The following is a 15,270-nucleotide window of genomic DNA, read 5'->3' as shown; positions in this document are numbered from 1 at the left end:
CTCGACGTATGCTACATGTCGTAGCATGTAGCTTACACTCAAGTCCGCGAGTGCGCAAGCAAGGTAGTAGTTGCTTTGCACGGATGGCTCTGATCCCGAAGACCAGTGTGCTGCCTGTAGCAGCTGAATTCTGTCTGATTGAAGACTACCGCAGAAACAGACTGAACCATAGCATGAGACTGACCGACACCAACGCGCTGCCCGGGTTCGAGGACTTCATGACATTTTTTATCTGTGGCAACTTGCCATTGGCAAGCTCCATTCAGTTGAGATTGCTTGCTGTTTTGTGAGTGCCGAGCTTTAGCCGTTTGCTCCTCGGTCCTTCGGTTGAGTGCCGCGAAGGGATGGTATTATGTGATAATCGCGGGGGTATCAAGTCTCGGGTCTTGGTCCTCGTTGCCCTGCTGTTAGCCCAGCAGAGACTCTACTGTTATTGTCGAGTCACATTCAATCGTAGGAATCGAGCGGTTGTATGAGCATGTTATTATACCTTCCAGTTCGCGAATACGATTTTTGTTCAATCGTGGACTACTGGTTCATCTCCAAAATTAGTCGCGTCTACCTGTGCTCTTATACTTCACTGTTATATGCAGTGGACGTTAAGAGCATCGTAGAGCATTCGACGCTTCCCATCAGTCAAGCTTGCTTCATCTCGGATGATTCATTCAAATTTTTTCTCTCTAGATACCCAGAGTGCGACACTCTGAGTGACACTCAGAGGTGACTCAGACACTCAGATCTACGCTTTTCCCTCTAGGTACTCAGTGAGTGTCTAGAGAGAAAAGCGTAGATCTCGTCGAAAGCTCGGCGGGTTTTTATTTCGAAAAACCCGGACAAACTGCGCCGAATCGGTCATTTTGTGCTGGTGATCCTTAGGTCGAGTGGAGCCACAGTCGACGTGATGCTTGAGGCAGGGAAGCGTGTGGACAAGCAGTTTAGGTAGGAAGAGGAGGAACGTCTGCTTCATAGACATAGACGGGCAGTCGTTTGTCCTTTCGTACTGGGAATATAGTATCGTATCCTCGAGGTACGCGGACCGTGTTGGTGCCGACAAGATAGCATTCGTAGCACCAAGCGAATGGGAGGCGGGTAAGGTCCGCATTAAGGATCTCCGCACAGGTGAGGAAGGACCGCTCTCTTCCCAGGGCTTCCACGACTCGGCGATTCAGGTGACTCGGAGGCACGTGTACAAATAGATATACCGGTATCTGATCTTGCCAACGCTAAGTCGTATTTCGAGAAGCAGGCCGAGTGAATGGGCAGAGCGGAGCGCTGCATCTCCCAAGTTGACACATGGTGGTCGTATGCGACTGTTTTCAACCGAGTTTCTGTCCGCTGAACTGCCGTGTTCTGGAGGGTACATCTCTTATTTGTATTTAGAGACTTACCTTCCTCGACGATTATGAATTCTACCGCTGCAATCAGAGGACCCCGACTCGAGGTCCTCGAATGGAACGTCGGATCATTCGTGTCAAGACTGCTACTGCTTGGCCCAAGCTGCTTGGGTCTGTGAGCCAGTGAGGTTGGTGTTTGCGGTCATGCGCTTCGCGTGATGCGGAGGAGTACTTTCGATGTCGTTTCAGTTTCCATGGGCACGGGTTGCGGAGTAGATTTGAGAATCCTACTTGAGGCATTTTGTCAAGGTTAGGAGTCTTGAATCGGATGCGCTATGGTTAACTAGGCACGATCCAGGTTCAATCCCTGGTAGACGCTTTTTTAGGAACCCGGCTAATTTTCGCTCCCTGCTGGATCTTGGGAGAGTATAGACGAGCAACAGTTACAATAGCACGCTATAGTTGTGTATTGTGTCCTTGATCGGAGGTACCCCCGAATTTACCCAACCCCGAATATATATAGCGTGCGCCCAGCTGATCGATTTTCATTTTAGTGTCCCCTCCTTTGTGTTAGGTTCTTGTTGTTGATGGCTGTACATGAAGAGGCTCTGGTTCGTGGTTAGCTCTGTTCTGGCTAGTAGGGACGAGAAGGGAATTCCTTCAGGGAGTTGGGGAGAGAAATTCCGATTCGCGTTATCAGTAGCTAGTCTCTTTTCAAGTAAAACTCGCTGAACTGATAGAGGCAGCCTCCGTACAGGAGGTCGGGCTATGCAGTCTCGACTGACGCGTTGAGGAATACCCTAGGCATCGTTACTTTACAAAATCTGCTGCTTCTCGAGTGAGAGGTTCCAGAGGGTTTCTATCAGAAATCCCCTCATCCATCTCGCTCGATACGCCTCGTGCAGTCTGGTTCCTTTGAGCATCGATATGTCATCAACTCCTGCCGCTCCTGAAGTGGCAGTTTCTGCTCCTAGTGCTGCTGACAAGCTCGTCGTGCCAGAGGGGATGTCCAAAAAGCAAGCTAAGAAGCTGGCGAAGAAAGCTGCTAAAAAGGGGGGCGCCAAGCAAGAGTTTGAGAACGGTAATTTTCATCGGGGTCATTGCTCGAAAGATTCTCTTTCATGCCTCAGTGATCTCCTTTGATCCACCCAGTGGAACTCGGGACTTTTTCCCGGAGGACATGCGCGTGCGGGTAAGTGGGAGAGAAATCGTTCGGGTAATGTTTAGTGATCTCATTGACTGTTTCTCAGAATTGGCTATTCAGCCAGTGGCGCGCCGTCTCTACCCAATATGGATTTTCGGAGTATGATGCTCCTGTATTGGAGAATGAGGATCTATACAAGAGGAAGGCTGGGGAGGAGATTGTCGAACAGATGTAATTGATGAAGACGGGGAGGTTGATGGTCTCGAAGCTGGTTTTTGTGGCGAGTCTATCTCTGTCTGTACGATTTCGGAAGGGGGCGTCGCGCGCCACGAAATACCTTACTGTTCGCTCTATTTGGGAGACCTCCCGTCGTAGGTACAACTTCATCGACAAGGAGGATCATCACGTGACACTACGTCCCGAGATGACGCCGACTTTGGCGAGGATGGTCTTGTCAAGGGTCAGGATGAGCGCTGAGGGAAGCCATAATGCGGCGGCACAGATGGCTGAGGTAGACCTTTCTTCAGTCGCTCGCTCACCGGTGTAAACAATCTTTATTATGTTGAGACAGAGACCCTGCTCGCAGCGGTTAGCGAAGTTAGGCTACTCCGGAGGCTGATCGATGGAGTGTCTCCTTTGTCTACGTCAGGTCCTCCCTTTGAAGTGGTTCTCTATACCACAATGTTGGAGATTCGAGACAACTCAGCGTGGTCGGAAGCGTGAGCATTATCAGTGGAACTGCGATATCGTCGGTGAGGTTCCTTCCTATCCGAATCTTCGCCTGACTTCCTCCCTACTACAGGCATCTCTGATATCACTGCTGAGCTCGAGCTCTTGGCGACGATGGTTGGGTTTTTCAAAAGGGTCGGCCTCACCAGTGCAGATGTTGGTATCAAGTAAGATCTCTCTGATACCCTTGATCATCAAGATAAGTAATACACGAGTTGTATCATGTCTCCTCAGGGTGAACTCTCGGGCTATTCTACAGTCTGTCTTGAAGGCCTCTGGTGTCGGTGCTGATGAGTTCGCTAAGGTCTGCGTTGTCGTCGATAAGATCGATAAGGTTGGACGGGAGGAGGTGAGAACTCCGATCAAGCAATGACCTGGTCCTCGTGAGTGGTAGTCTATTGTCAAATTGTTGTAGGTCGTTAGGCAAATGGTTGAGGACATTGGACTCGACACGGCCGTTGCTGGTAAGCAGCATATCTTGAGGCATACATGAGCGTCTCTATTAGAACGTGTTGTTGATGCTACTGCCGCTGGGTCTATCGAGGAGTTCAAGTCGATCGCTGGAGAGAGCTGCACTGAAGGTGAGGGCCTTTGAGTCGCATTACTGCTCGGATAGAAGATGCGCTATACTGTGGGTTGTTTGGAAATAGAACTGTGTATTGTTGATGAGGACAGCATGGCTCGTGTCTCAAAGGCTTGAATGATCTTTATTCACGGTGCTCCCGTATCACGTTATCGCGGAACTTGCTATCGCCCTCGCTGCTTTGACTGATCTGGAAAGAGACTGCTTGAGTAGTGTAGTCGATCTTCCTTTTCAGATGTAGCAGATGTCGAGAGGCTCTTCGAGTTCGCTAAGAACTACGGCATTGATGATTGGCTCGTCTTCGATGCATCAGTTGTCCGAGGCCTGGCATACTACACAGGTGAGCGGAGCATACCTTCACCGTGGCTTTTCAATTTCGGTATTGATGCATCCTTAGCTTGTTCATGTGCCGTAGGTATTGTCTGGGAGGCGTTCGATCGAAAGGGTGAACTTCGTGCTATCGCTGGGGGAGGACGTTACGATAGGTGAGGCTCATGCTCTCACTAGGCCTCACGTCCTTGGTGACGGGCTCTGTATCGTCTTCTCAGGCTTCTGTCGCTGTATGGAGCCCCATCGGAAATACCGTGCGTTGGTTTTGGATTTGGGGATTGCGTTATTTACGAACTCCTTCTAGGTAGGTGTTTTCACTTTGTGGCGCTCGGTAACTGTCAATGTTTCAGAACGTGGCCTCCTACCCGAGATTCCCCATCGGGTTGACTTTGTTGTAGCGGCTTATAAAGGGATGTACGGTCAGGCCTTGGAAGTGGCTGCCGGTCTCAGGTAACGGGACGAGCTTGTTTTATCAATCCAATGCACTTGAAAAAATTCACCAATAATCCTTATCGACTCCGGCAATTGTGAGCTGTTTTTGATGCATGTCATGTAAAATGAACCGGGATTCTCATATCACAAACTCTCAAAAAGACTGTGGTATGAGAAGCCCGCTGGTATGAGAAAAAGCGACTCTCCTTTTCTCGACGGACATATGCTACATGTCCTAGCATGTTGCTTACACTCAAGTCCGCGAGTGCGCAAGCAAGGTAGTTGCTCTGCACGGATGGCTCTGATCCCGAAGACCAGTGTGCTGCCTGAAGCAGCCCAATTCTGTCTGATTCAAGACGACCGCAGAAACTGGCTAAACCTTAGCATGAGACTGACCGACACATACACGATGCCCGAGTTTGAAGGCTTTCGAACCTTTTCTATCTATTACAGCCTCCATTCAGTAGAATGGTTACTGCTTACTGTATTCTGAGTATTGGACCGTAGCCGTTTTCTCTTCGATTCTTCGGTTGGGCATCGCAATGGTGTTATGCGATGCAACTAATAATCACTAGAGTGCCGAGTGTTCGCCGAGTCATCATACCATCAGGTCGCGAATACGACTTATGTTTGATCGCGACCCAGCCGCATCTATACATGCTGGTATACCTCACTTTTATACGCGTTGAGGTTGGGAAATGTCCTCATGGAGTTGAGGTCTCCCGTCAGTCGAAGGGTGTATTCAAATTTTCTTTTCTGTGGCGCCTAGAGTGTCTAGAGTGAAAAACGTGGATCTCGTCGAGGCTCTAGCGACCTTCTACTCTGGAATTTCCGTGTGGGGTAAACCGTACTGAATCGGTCATTTTGTGCTGGTGATCTTCAGGTCGAGTGGAGCCACAGTCGACGTGATGCTTGAGGCAGGGAAGCGTGTGGACAAGCAGTTTAGGTAGGAAGAAGAGGAACGTCTGCTTCATAGACATAGACGGGCACTCGTCTGCCCTTTCGTACTGAGAATATATTATCGCATCCTCCAGGTATGCGGATCGTGTTGGTGCCGACAAGATAGCATTCGTAGCACCAAGCGAATGGGAGGCGGGTAAGGTCCGCATTAAGGATCTCCGCACAGGTGAGGAACGGCCGCTCTCTCCCCGGGGCTTCCACGACTCGGTGATTCAGGTGATTCGGAGGCACGTGTACAAATAGATATACCAGTAGCTGATCTTGCCAACGCTAAGTCGTATTTCGAGAAGCAGGCTGAGTGAATAAGCAGAGCGAAGCGCTGCATGTTTCGTTTACCACTAGATACGATTTCTGGGCACGTCTTGTCTTTCGTCAGCATTCCTTTCTGTCGGGTTTCTGCTCATCCTCATAGCTGTGTTGTTCAATGGACTCCATAGTTACGAGTCTTCATGGATCGTGAAGCCTCATGATTCTGTTTGCCTCGTACTGTTCTGAGAGAAATTCTCTCGCTCTTATCACTATCATGCTGCAGTTGTGCCTTCGGCATGGCGAGCCTCTTCAACCTACGGGCATTAACGGGGCGGTTGAATAGCCCTCCTTATGCCTTGAATGCGCGTCGATACATTCCTACCACACCTGGACGAACATGCGGTTTCACGTGAGAATACTCGTGATGTCGCTATCATCTCCTGGTTCTGTCAGGCGTCCGACACGGCGGATCATGAAGTCGCCCGAGATACATCCCAACATCAAACCCAAGCTGAGTACGGGCTTTTTACTCGCCATGTCGTCGGAGCTCTCTTTCCCAGGACTCGAACTGTGTCATATTCGATCTTTGACTGATCTTTCCCCGACGTTTGTGGTACATACTTTGTAGTTGATGTCATTGAGAGAATGAGTAGTAGCTACCATTGGGATGCTGTCATCGTAACAATGTGCGTTGCAAAAAAACACTGAATATACACTTAGTCGGTCGTCTACTACGGCAGGTCGTAGTGATGTCGCTCGTTCGGGACGGCATTTCATTCCGTTTATTCAGGCCAATACCGGATGTCGGTGATGGCCAATGGACAAGTCACTCTGGTGAGCCCTTACCCTAAGAAGCTGAACAAGTCCCTGGTAGGCCTTCGCTCTTGTTTTCATTCTATAGCAAGTTGCGTCTTCTGAGAGCGTTGTCCGGTTTGAGAGTGTACACCACGCTTCGCATGAAAGCACACATGTATGGTCTCTGTGATCGGTTATTGGTTTAGCCCGAATCGAAGATGGACAAGCATTGTAAACGATTCGGCTATCGCGAAGAAGATGTTATGCGATGGAAGAATGTGGAATATAAATGGGTAATCAAAAGGTCTTGGGTTCTATACCGAGACTCTACATCCAACATTCCCTGGCCTCCGAAGAAGTGGATCTGCATACTTTGCGTTGGAAACTAGGTGGTTGATAATGGCATCGCCAGGATTCGAACCCGGGATCTCTCGCAGTCGGCCATCGCGTTTGTTTCTAGGAGTATAAATCAAGTTACAAGCCGAATCATTATAATCTATGGGCTGGCTCGATGGAGAGGATCGTCCGAGACCCGGTGACCAAAAAGATGACTAAAGAGAAGATACCGCTCGACCTTCGTTGGTCTTAACACGTGCGATGCACAGCATGTCTCGTTTCTGGGCCTTCGTCACGAGTTTTGTACAGTTCGTGAGATCTTTTCTAGTAGTAGAACGAATATACATTGATGAGTGTTGATCGCCAAAAGCAGAAGACGTAAGTAGTGTTGTTGGGCAAATCTCAGATCAATCGCGATGAATATGGATATCACTGATCGTAATCTGCTTAACCAATAATGGTATTCCTCCTATGGTGGAAGGCCCAACCTGGAGAGCTCCACAAAGGATCTGCCACTGCCTCGCTTCGAATCGATCGAGCGTACTTATCACGCCCCCGTGTAACGTCAACTGATTGCACTCTGGATCATTCAAACTCCGAGCAATGCTGAGCTCATTAGATCAGAAATTAATAGAGCTTTGGGACGTTGCCAGTTTCACAGAACACCTCTTGATCGCGAAAAGAGGGTTTTAGGAATCTTTATCTAGGCGCGTTACCTGTGATACACAATGATCACTGTTCTGCGTGAAATTCACGGCGAGGATAGCCCTTCAATCCGCACGATGGTTTGGCTACCATTGACACCAACGATCTCAGATTTCAGCTGTCCAATGGGATATAATTCGTCTTAAAGAACGGAGCTGGGATGAGTGAGTTCAGGCGTTGTCGTTCGTTTCATTGCGTTGTGCATCGGACAGGCTTGAGCATTCGAATTTCATGTGTTCACCAGCCTTGCTCAAGCACATGTAGTTTGAGCGATTCAAACCAGCCCTGGTCAATTCTCTGACCAGGTTGTAACCAGTCGAAAATTCTACAGGCGAGAATATTCCTTCTTTATATGGTCTCTGCATCAAATCGGCGAACGCAACAGAGCATTTGTCAAACTCCTTGAGTAAGCGCCTTGTTACTTGCTTTCGGGAACCGAATCCGGATCGGTATTACTCTAATATCGTATCGAAAATAGGTATGAAATTAAGCGTATTCATCTTTGTACTACTTGACGACCGTCTAAGAATATCAACATGCAACTTGATCGCTCATTGAGACAGCACACGTTGATCCAAACAATTGACCTTTCGACTATTGAGAACCAACGCAAGGCTATAAGCTAAGGACACAATAAGGCGACACACGAATCGATCGCCAATGGCAATCGAAAAGAAGCAACACATTTGGCGAGGAACGAAAAGACAGTATGAAAACGGTCTCTTACGACAAATTAAGCTTGAATATCACAAGAGCATGGGATATTAGTACCCGAGCATACTGATGGATTAGACCAGTATTTACAGTAGCTACCACTGTACTGGGAACAACAGAAGTCGTCACCATTCGCGCAGCTAAACGGAGTTGTTGAAGGTGCAGCTGAGGTACTCGTCATCGATCCACTTGTGGTAGTGGTTATAACCTCATCACATGAGCATTCGATATTGGAGCCAGAGCAGATCCGTGGAACTTCCCAGTATTTACAGTAGCTACCGGGTATGTATGAGCCACACTGCTCATCACCGATGATACAGTCGACCGGCTCACAAGCTGTAGTAGTAGCAGGAGTAGTGGTTGTAGTAGTAGCAGGAGTAGTAGTTGTAGTAGTAGCAGGAGTAGTAGTTGTAGTAGCAGCAGGAGTAGTAGTAGTGGGACAAGTAAAGGAAGCCGGGAAAGGCCATACGACGAACCTCTCGGGATTCGCATTATAATCCCAAATTGTGGTACCCCAATTGAAACTAAATCGGAGGCATCCATCGTCAGCATTAACAAACTGGTCAATACCGTGACCGGCGCCGCAGCCTCCTGCAAGTAATGTGGCTTCTCCATCGGGGGTGTTGACACAATGGACATAAACAGCGGCATCACCATATCGATAGATGATACTGTCAGGGTAAACATCATACAACCAGTGAACGACATCGAAACCAAAACGTCCATTAATGGTGAAGTTGAACTTGAATACTCTCGTAGGACTTGAAGGCTCCCACTTCACAATACGATACTCCTCACCAGTGACAAGTTGAGAGATGTAGAGATAACCTTGCATAGATCTCACACTTTGGGGATGATACAAATGCATATCATCATCAATCGCCTTACCATCAGCATTACCAGCGACAAGTTTTTTCGGCGAAGTTTCAACACCATCCGATATCGGATCCCATTCATAGACCTGATTGTTCTTGCTATCAACAGCGTACAAGTAAGGATGATCATCATTCTGATTCCAACTAACTGATGTCCAAGTATGTTCACTACTCGCAGGCTCCAAAACCTTGTACTCACCTAAACCAATATCACTGGTCTCGGGAGTGCCATAGAGTCTGATCTCGTTGTCAACAATAGCCCAAATATACATCGGGGCATAGCTATCGTGTTTGTAATCAGTAGAAGCAGCAGCGATTGAGTCGGCCTTAGCATTGATCATCACCTCCCCCGTAGGAACACCATTGAGGGTAGTAGTAGTCCGGAATACCGAGTAATCACCAGTGCTCAGATTTTGAGCAGATATGAGGAAATCCCAATAACCTTTCATCGTCATATCATAGTCAACCATCTTAATACCATCACTTGGTAGTAAATCACACGAGATGAGATTATCGTAACAGTCCTCTACAACAAAGACATTATGGTCTTCCTCACACCAACCACTAGGGACTCCAGAGGCCATTATAGCGGCGACGGTACTCACAAGAATAGCGAATCCAAACATAAAGGGATAATAACAAGCAACTACCAACGACAACAAATGATTGAGTTCAATATCTATGGAAAATGTTAGTTCTACCCTACGGCTATTCTAGCTACAAACAGCTTCGTCTCTTATCTTAGCTGATTAGACAAATCTAGCACAGCACACAACTGGTTGTCCTCAGTCCCATCGTACCTTCTGTTGGCCTTTGTTCTTCATTGGCTGGAATGTTGTTTTGTTTGGGGGAGGGGGGTGTTACGGTAGTTGCTCCCGTAGTCCTATGCTAGATCGACGCTATATTGCTACTATTGGCTGACCAGAATTGAAGTCAGCATTTGTCAGCGCGGGCAGGTTTCTAGTTGAAGGACGACGTAGGCGCGAACGTTTCCGATGGTACGTCGCATGATCTATCCAAGTCTCCTGGGAGCGACCTTTCAGTGATGGCCATTCGTTATTAATTGAGCAGGTCTCCTCGGGGGTCACAATATTGTGACAATACTTTGGGAGTCCTTCGGTTTCATTACTTTTCGCGACCAATTCTTCGTGGGATTCTGCCGTTTGCACGCGTTATGAGAATCAGCTAGAGTGCAAATTCATTTTGCGCGGTTTCGCCTTGGAGTTGTCGAGATACGACGTACGAAGAGTAGGAGTATGTATATTGGAAGATTCGCGATTGTGCGCGGGAACTCGAGATAAAAAGATGATGTCACGAATTATCACCTCAAACACCATGTCGCCTCATACAGGCGATTTTCAACCCGAATCTTCTTCGACATTGAGTTGGTCAGAGTCAAAAGACTCGTGTGAAAGTTGAATCGCAACAACACGTGCAGTCCCCTGAAATGGTTGAGTTATCGGCCACCAGCAGCGGCTATGCAACACTCACTCCCGACGAAGTGCACTACAAGATGTGTAAGAAGATAGCACAGTTAACGAAGGTCATCTTCCATCTGAACTCGAAGAACGAGGAGAATGAAAGATTAGTACAAGCACACACGAAGACCTACGAGAGAGTATGATCATCCGTTAGCACTTAGAGGAAGAGGAGAAAGGTTCTCACTCCTCAGGAGGTCGATGCTTTAACGATCGAGTACAACACCCGGGTGAAGACTTTACGTGATCTAGTCAAGCAAACAAAGATCAAGGAAGAGAACCTTGTGGGTGAAGTCGACGATGCGAAGGCCGCTGCACGCAAAGAAAAAGAGAAAGCGGCAGAGGTATGCCGAGAGGGAGCATACTCTCTCAATGTCGAAGCATCAACAGTCATAGCTGTTCTGGTCAGAGAGTTGAGTGTCTCGAGGAAGAGTTCACAAGGGCTTGTAAAGGACAGGAAGAGGCCTTCGAAAATGAGCTCGCCAACGTTCTTTCGAGGGTTCGAGTCACACAGGTGTGACTAAGTGTACCATTGGGAGTTGTTCACTCAGTCTTCAGAGCGAGAATGAGAAAGAAAGAGCAGCGCTCATGAACTCGATAAACGAGTAAGGGATTGTCGAACTGCTCACGTTGTCCCCTCGCTGGGAGGCGGCGCTCAACTATTAGTATTCTAGGTTGAAGCATCAACATGTCGCTGAAGCAGAGGCTTCACGCAAGGCACATGAGCGACAGCTCTCGTTAGTCAACTCACAACTGGAAACAGCAAAGGAGGAATGGGAGAAGCAGCTTATACTCAAACGAGAGGCGTGAGTCAACGCGAAGTGTCTATTCAGTCGAGCTGTAAACAGGCATACTAAGGAACTGAAGAAGTTGAATGAAAACCATAGAGCGGCTTTGATTAATGCGGAGAACATTCTGGTGGGTTTCTATGATAGTTGAGGAACTCTGAGAGTGTTGTAGAAAGAAAAAGCCGAGAAGGCAGAGAAGAAGCTGAGGTCTGAAATGTTATGCATGGAGGAGAGGGTAAGTGAACTCCAACGCAAAGGTGCTGTTGTCATCACCTGGAATGTACCAGGTAGAGGCTTTGCGTGGCGAGTTGACGAAAAGAGAGAAAGACCTGGAAGGACTGCGGTCCGTGCTTGAAGACTCACGCAGGCAACTCAGCGACTTTGAGTGTAATGCTATCCTTAGATGAAGAACAACTGAACAGTGCCTTTGTACGCAATACCATCATCATGTCGAGCTTCTTATATACTACTATGTCGACTGTACGGTTATGATGATCAGTTCGCGTATTTCAGCTGAACTCAGTAACAAAGATGCGAAGGTGGTGGAACACGAACGAGAGTTACTTGAGCTACAGAAGATGGTGGATCAACAAGACGCTTTCTTGCGAGAAAAACAGGGGGAGATTGAACAGCTGGAGGGCGAGAAAACGAGGCGAGTCTCCTCAGCCTGGGAGTCCCAGCGCTCCTGCATCCTCACAGTTTTTGCGATTAAACTCTACACAACAAATCTTCAGGCTCTCGTCGGCGTTGCAGAAACGAGACTGTGAGCTAGCTCAGAAGGCTTCCAATGCTGGCGCTGTCACTGAAGCCCTACGAGAAGCTGAGGTGGGAATGAGCTGGTGAATTCGTCAGCAACTGGTCGGGTAGGCTCGAGTCAAGGAGAGAGATAATGCTCTTGCTGATGCTTCCGCTGAGAATGCGCGGTTGAAGAGTGATCTCTTAGGGCTGCGTGGGGAACTGAGGTCTTCTCAGGAGCGAACAAAAGAAGAAACTGAGCTCTTGTAGGGATTCGGTGGATTTACTATCAGCTCTCCCAATCGAGATTTCTAGGGAGAATGAGCTTCAGCTCGCGAAGGCCCACGCTACGAGGCTCGACACAGAGTGGCAGAAAAAGGTGGAGACCGCCGTCGCAAATTCCAAGGCTGAGATAGATGAGCTCAAGAGGGGGCATAGGGAGGAAATGGAACAAACTTCTCGGAACTTCGAAACGGAGATCGCGGTGAGATCAACCAACTGAGATGCCTCTCCAAGCTCCATCATTACATCGTCGTAGATCAAGAATCGCAATCTCACCGAAAGAACTGCAATCGATTGCCGTGTGCCATCATGGCACCCAGCAACCGGTGGCATGGCACTGCCATGCTGCATCGATTTTGGATCGATCTGCCTTCCTGTAGACTGAGGTTTCTTGTGTGGTTTCACAGATCACGGCTCGCATAAAAATTCGATAATTTAGAGATACTCGAGAAATTTCGAATCACATCTTCAGCATTTTGTCTCGGAAAACATCTTTCTGCTCCACAGGAGCTACGTAAGGCGAGACATGATAGCGAGGTTCGTCTGGCAGAGTTCCAGAAAGCTGCATTGCATTCCAAGGAGGAAGCCTATGAGCTCGAGAAGAACAGGATGGAGAGGTATGTGTAAAGGGGCTCGACGGACCAAGGTCCACGGATTGCGTTCTGGTGATGTATGAGTCTCAAGATGGGAGCACTAGGTCGAAAAGCTTCGCGTGAAAAGCTCGTCAGTTCGGCTATCTGGTGTTTTTTCTGACTGTCAGTACTTTCCTTCAGGGACCATGAAGCCAAATTGGAGCAGGCTACAAGGAGACACCAGGATGAACTCGCAAAGGCGGAGTCACGCTCTGAGGAATGGAAAGCTGAGAAGGAACGACTCGGAGAATGCCTTGAGAAGGTGGAGCGTAGAAAACGCGTAGGATCACTGTCATGTTTTCCTCCAATTTCTACCTCTACTCAGGATTTGGAATCCACTGTCAGTAACCTCGAAGAGCGCTTGTTGAACAAGAATTCCGAGCTCGACCGGGAGGCAGCCGCGCACAGATCGGCTGTCGAGGGACTGATGAAGCAGTTCGAGGCGGAGATGGAGAGAAGACTGAGAGCTGCGGAGGAGACACTTTTGAAGTCTGAGCAGGTCTGTCGATCATCACCGTCATTACGCGAGGTTCTCAATGAACAGATGAAGAGATCGGAGGCGTTGTCGGAGAAAGAGAAGCGGGTCGATGAACTCAACTCTAAGGTACACTCGTTCAAATGGCTTGTGCGACATGAGAGATGAATTCGTTAACGCTATTTCCTCGGGATGGTTCATGAGAAACAATCCGAAACGGCCGTGCAATATCGAGTGCTACGTTGGAAGGAGGGTGATGGTTCGTCGCAGATTGGATTACTGATGGCCGAGCTCAATACTATTGGAAATGAGTCTGCGAAAGAAAAACTGCGAATGGAGGGAGTCCTGGAAGCGACAAGGAAAGGAGCACAGGAGAGAGTAGAGATATTGGAGGGTAAGTGAGCTGAATCTCCACATAGTATCCACATCGTCTATCTGACGAGTATGCTTGATCTCCATTGATGATGCTCTCGCTGATAGGGCAGATGGCTGAGAGGTTGTCGTCGATGGAGGAAGAGATGGAGTCAGAAAGGGAGAGGTGGAAGGAAAAAGAGGAGAAGTTGTTAGGGGACTTCAACGCTAGGATGGGAAGGTTAGAGGCAGAACATAGGTGGGGATGGGGCTATCAGGGTATGTTGGGAGGAGGAGAATAATGTACCTCTCCACGTGTTGGGGTAGAGATGGCATGTCGTGGGGCGATTATGCCATGTGTTGGGGCGACTATGCCATGTCGTGGGGTGGGTATGCCATGTCATGGGGCGACTATGCCATGTCGTGGGGTGGGTATGCCATGTCATGGGGCGACTATGCCATGTCGTGGGGTGGGTATGCCATGTCATGGGGCGACTATGCCATGTCGTGGGGTGGGTATGCCATGTCATGGGGCGACTATGCCATGTCGTGGGGTGGGTATGCCATGTTGTGGGGCGACTTCGTCACGTAGTGGAGCCGCTCCACTGGAGCGGGTATATCATCTCGTAGAGGACCATGCCACGTCGTGGGGGCGCGTATGTCGCCCCATAGCGCGACCATGCCACAGCATGGGGCGACTATGCCATGTCGTGGGTCGATTTTGGCAAGCGATTGAGTGCAATAATGCCATATTGCAGGGATGGTTATGCCACGTGGTGGGGCGGCTGTACCCTGTTGGGGCAATGATGCCATATTGCAGGGATGCCTATGCCACGTGGTGGTGCAGATATGCCATCTCGCGCAAGACAAGAATCATACGGGATGATACGTGTTCTTCCCATTTCAGGCAAAAACTAGAGGAGACCCGAGACGGAGTGACAAAAAAGTGGGAAGAAGCTCGTGCCGCTGACAGGGCTCGATTCAGCCGGGAATTGGTAAAGGAGTGGTATGGGACTATCGTCTCCTTGTTAATTCATGCGAGATCATGTCGTTGCCATCATCACAGCACATCATCAGGAACAGAAACAAGCGCGGCATGAGGCAGCTGTACGATGCTTGAAGGCCGAGCATCAGACAGAGGCGAAAACTCTGCGGGATGAGATGCAGAAGGCTCGAAGGACTCTGGAAAGTCGCATCGAGGAAGCACAGGAATCCAAGAAGAAGAACGAGGATGAACTCAACCGCAAACTGGACGAGGTACTGACTAGGTTCGAGATTACCTAGCTATAGCGCGACATTTTGCCAGGCCAAGCACGCTTTGCTCGAACAGGACCGTAAGATAA

The 15,270-nt window shown here is 48.8% G+C and overlaps 5 protein-coding genes across 5 annotated transcripts; 4 read left to right on the top strand and 1 right to left on the bottom strand.

Moving 5' to 3' along the window:
• Positions 1 to 901: 901 nt before the first annotated feature.
• Positions 902 to 1,255, top strand: Pmar_PMAR022527 (hypothetical protein; the record flags this gene model as incomplete). Its single annotated transcript, XM_002782154.1, has 3 exons — positions 902 to 939; positions 1,028 to 1,119; positions 1,170 to 1,255. 3 exons carry the CDS (start codon positions 902 to 904, stop codon positions 1,253 to 1,255), a joined length of 216 nt encoding a protein of 71 aa, XP_002782200.1.
• Positions 1,256 to 2,261: 1,006 nt separating this feature from the next.
• Positions 2,262 to 5,914, top strand: Pmar_PMAR022526 (histidyl-tRNA synthetase, putative; the record flags this gene model as incomplete). The annotated part of the gene is made up of 16 exons (XM_002782153.1): positions 2,262 to 2,415; positions 2,465 to 2,526; positions 2,585 to 2,709; positions 2,854 to 2,950; positions 3,128 to 3,230; positions 3,281 to 3,374; positions 3,442 to 3,556; positions 3,623 to 3,671; positions 3,714 to 3,788; positions 4,026 to 4,130; positions 4,206 to 4,275; positions 4,339 to 4,424; positions 4,471 to 4,570; positions 5,436 to 5,498; positions 5,587 to 5,678; positions 5,729 to 5,914. The coding sequence occupies 16 exons, from the start codon at positions 2,262 to 2,264 to the stop codon at positions 5,812 to 5,814; spliced, it is 1,476 nt and encodes a 491-aa protein (XP_002782199.1). The 3' UTR covers positions 5,815 to 5,914.
• A 648-nt stretch (positions 5,915 to 6,562) lies between these two features.
• Positions 6,563 to 7,145, top strand: Pmar_PMAR022525 (hypothetical protein; the record flags this gene model as incomplete). The annotated part of the gene is made up of 3 exons (XM_002782152.1): positions 6,563 to 6,631; positions 6,763 to 6,849; positions 7,017 to 7,145. 3 exons carry the CDS (start codon positions 6,563 to 6,565, stop codon positions 7,143 to 7,145), a joined length of 285 nt encoding a protein of 94 aa, XP_002782198.1.
• Positions 7,146 to 8,451: 1,306 nt separating this feature from the next.
• Pmar_PMAR022524 (hypothetical protein) lies at positions 8,452 to 9,812 on the bottom strand (the record flags this gene model as incomplete). Its single annotated transcript, XM_002782151.1, has 2 exons — positions 8,452 to 8,519; positions 8,591 to 9,812. The coding sequence occupies 2 exons, from the start codon at positions 9,810 to 9,812 to the stop codon at positions 8,452 to 8,454; spliced, it is 1,290 nt and encodes a 429-aa protein (XP_002782197.1).
• Positions 9,813 to 10,633: 821 nt separating this feature from the next.
• Pmar_PMAR022523 (reticulocyte binding protein, putative) lies at positions 10,634 to 15,270 on the top strand (the record flags this gene model as incomplete). The annotated part of the gene is made up of 20 exons (XM_002782150.1): positions 10,634 to 10,804; positions 10,859 to 11,008; positions 11,074 to 11,178; positions 11,223 to 11,269; positions 11,339 to 11,470; positions 11,498 to 11,582; positions 11,625 to 11,687; positions 11,740 to 11,839; positions 11,966 to 12,125; positions 12,187 to 12,277; positions 12,320 to 12,453; positions 12,503 to 12,671; positions 12,977 to 13,086; positions 13,243 to 13,381; positions 13,427 to 13,705; positions 13,847 to 13,970; positions 14,057 to 14,186; positions 14,835 to 14,922; positions 15,005 to 15,184; positions 15,234 to 15,270. Coding segments are annotated over 20 exons (2,494 nt in total), but the record flags the coding sequence as incomplete, so codon positions are not given.

This window comes from Perkinsus marinus, assembly GCF_000006405.1.
Source record: "Perkinsus marinus ATCC 50983 genomic scaffold scf_1104296939976, whole genome shotgun sequence".
NCBI lineage: Eukaryota > Perkinsozoa > Perkinsida > Perkinsidae > Perkinsus > Perkinsus marinus.
Note: the sequence above shows the minus strand (reverse complement) of the source record. Positions and strands in the feature narration are given on the sequence as shown.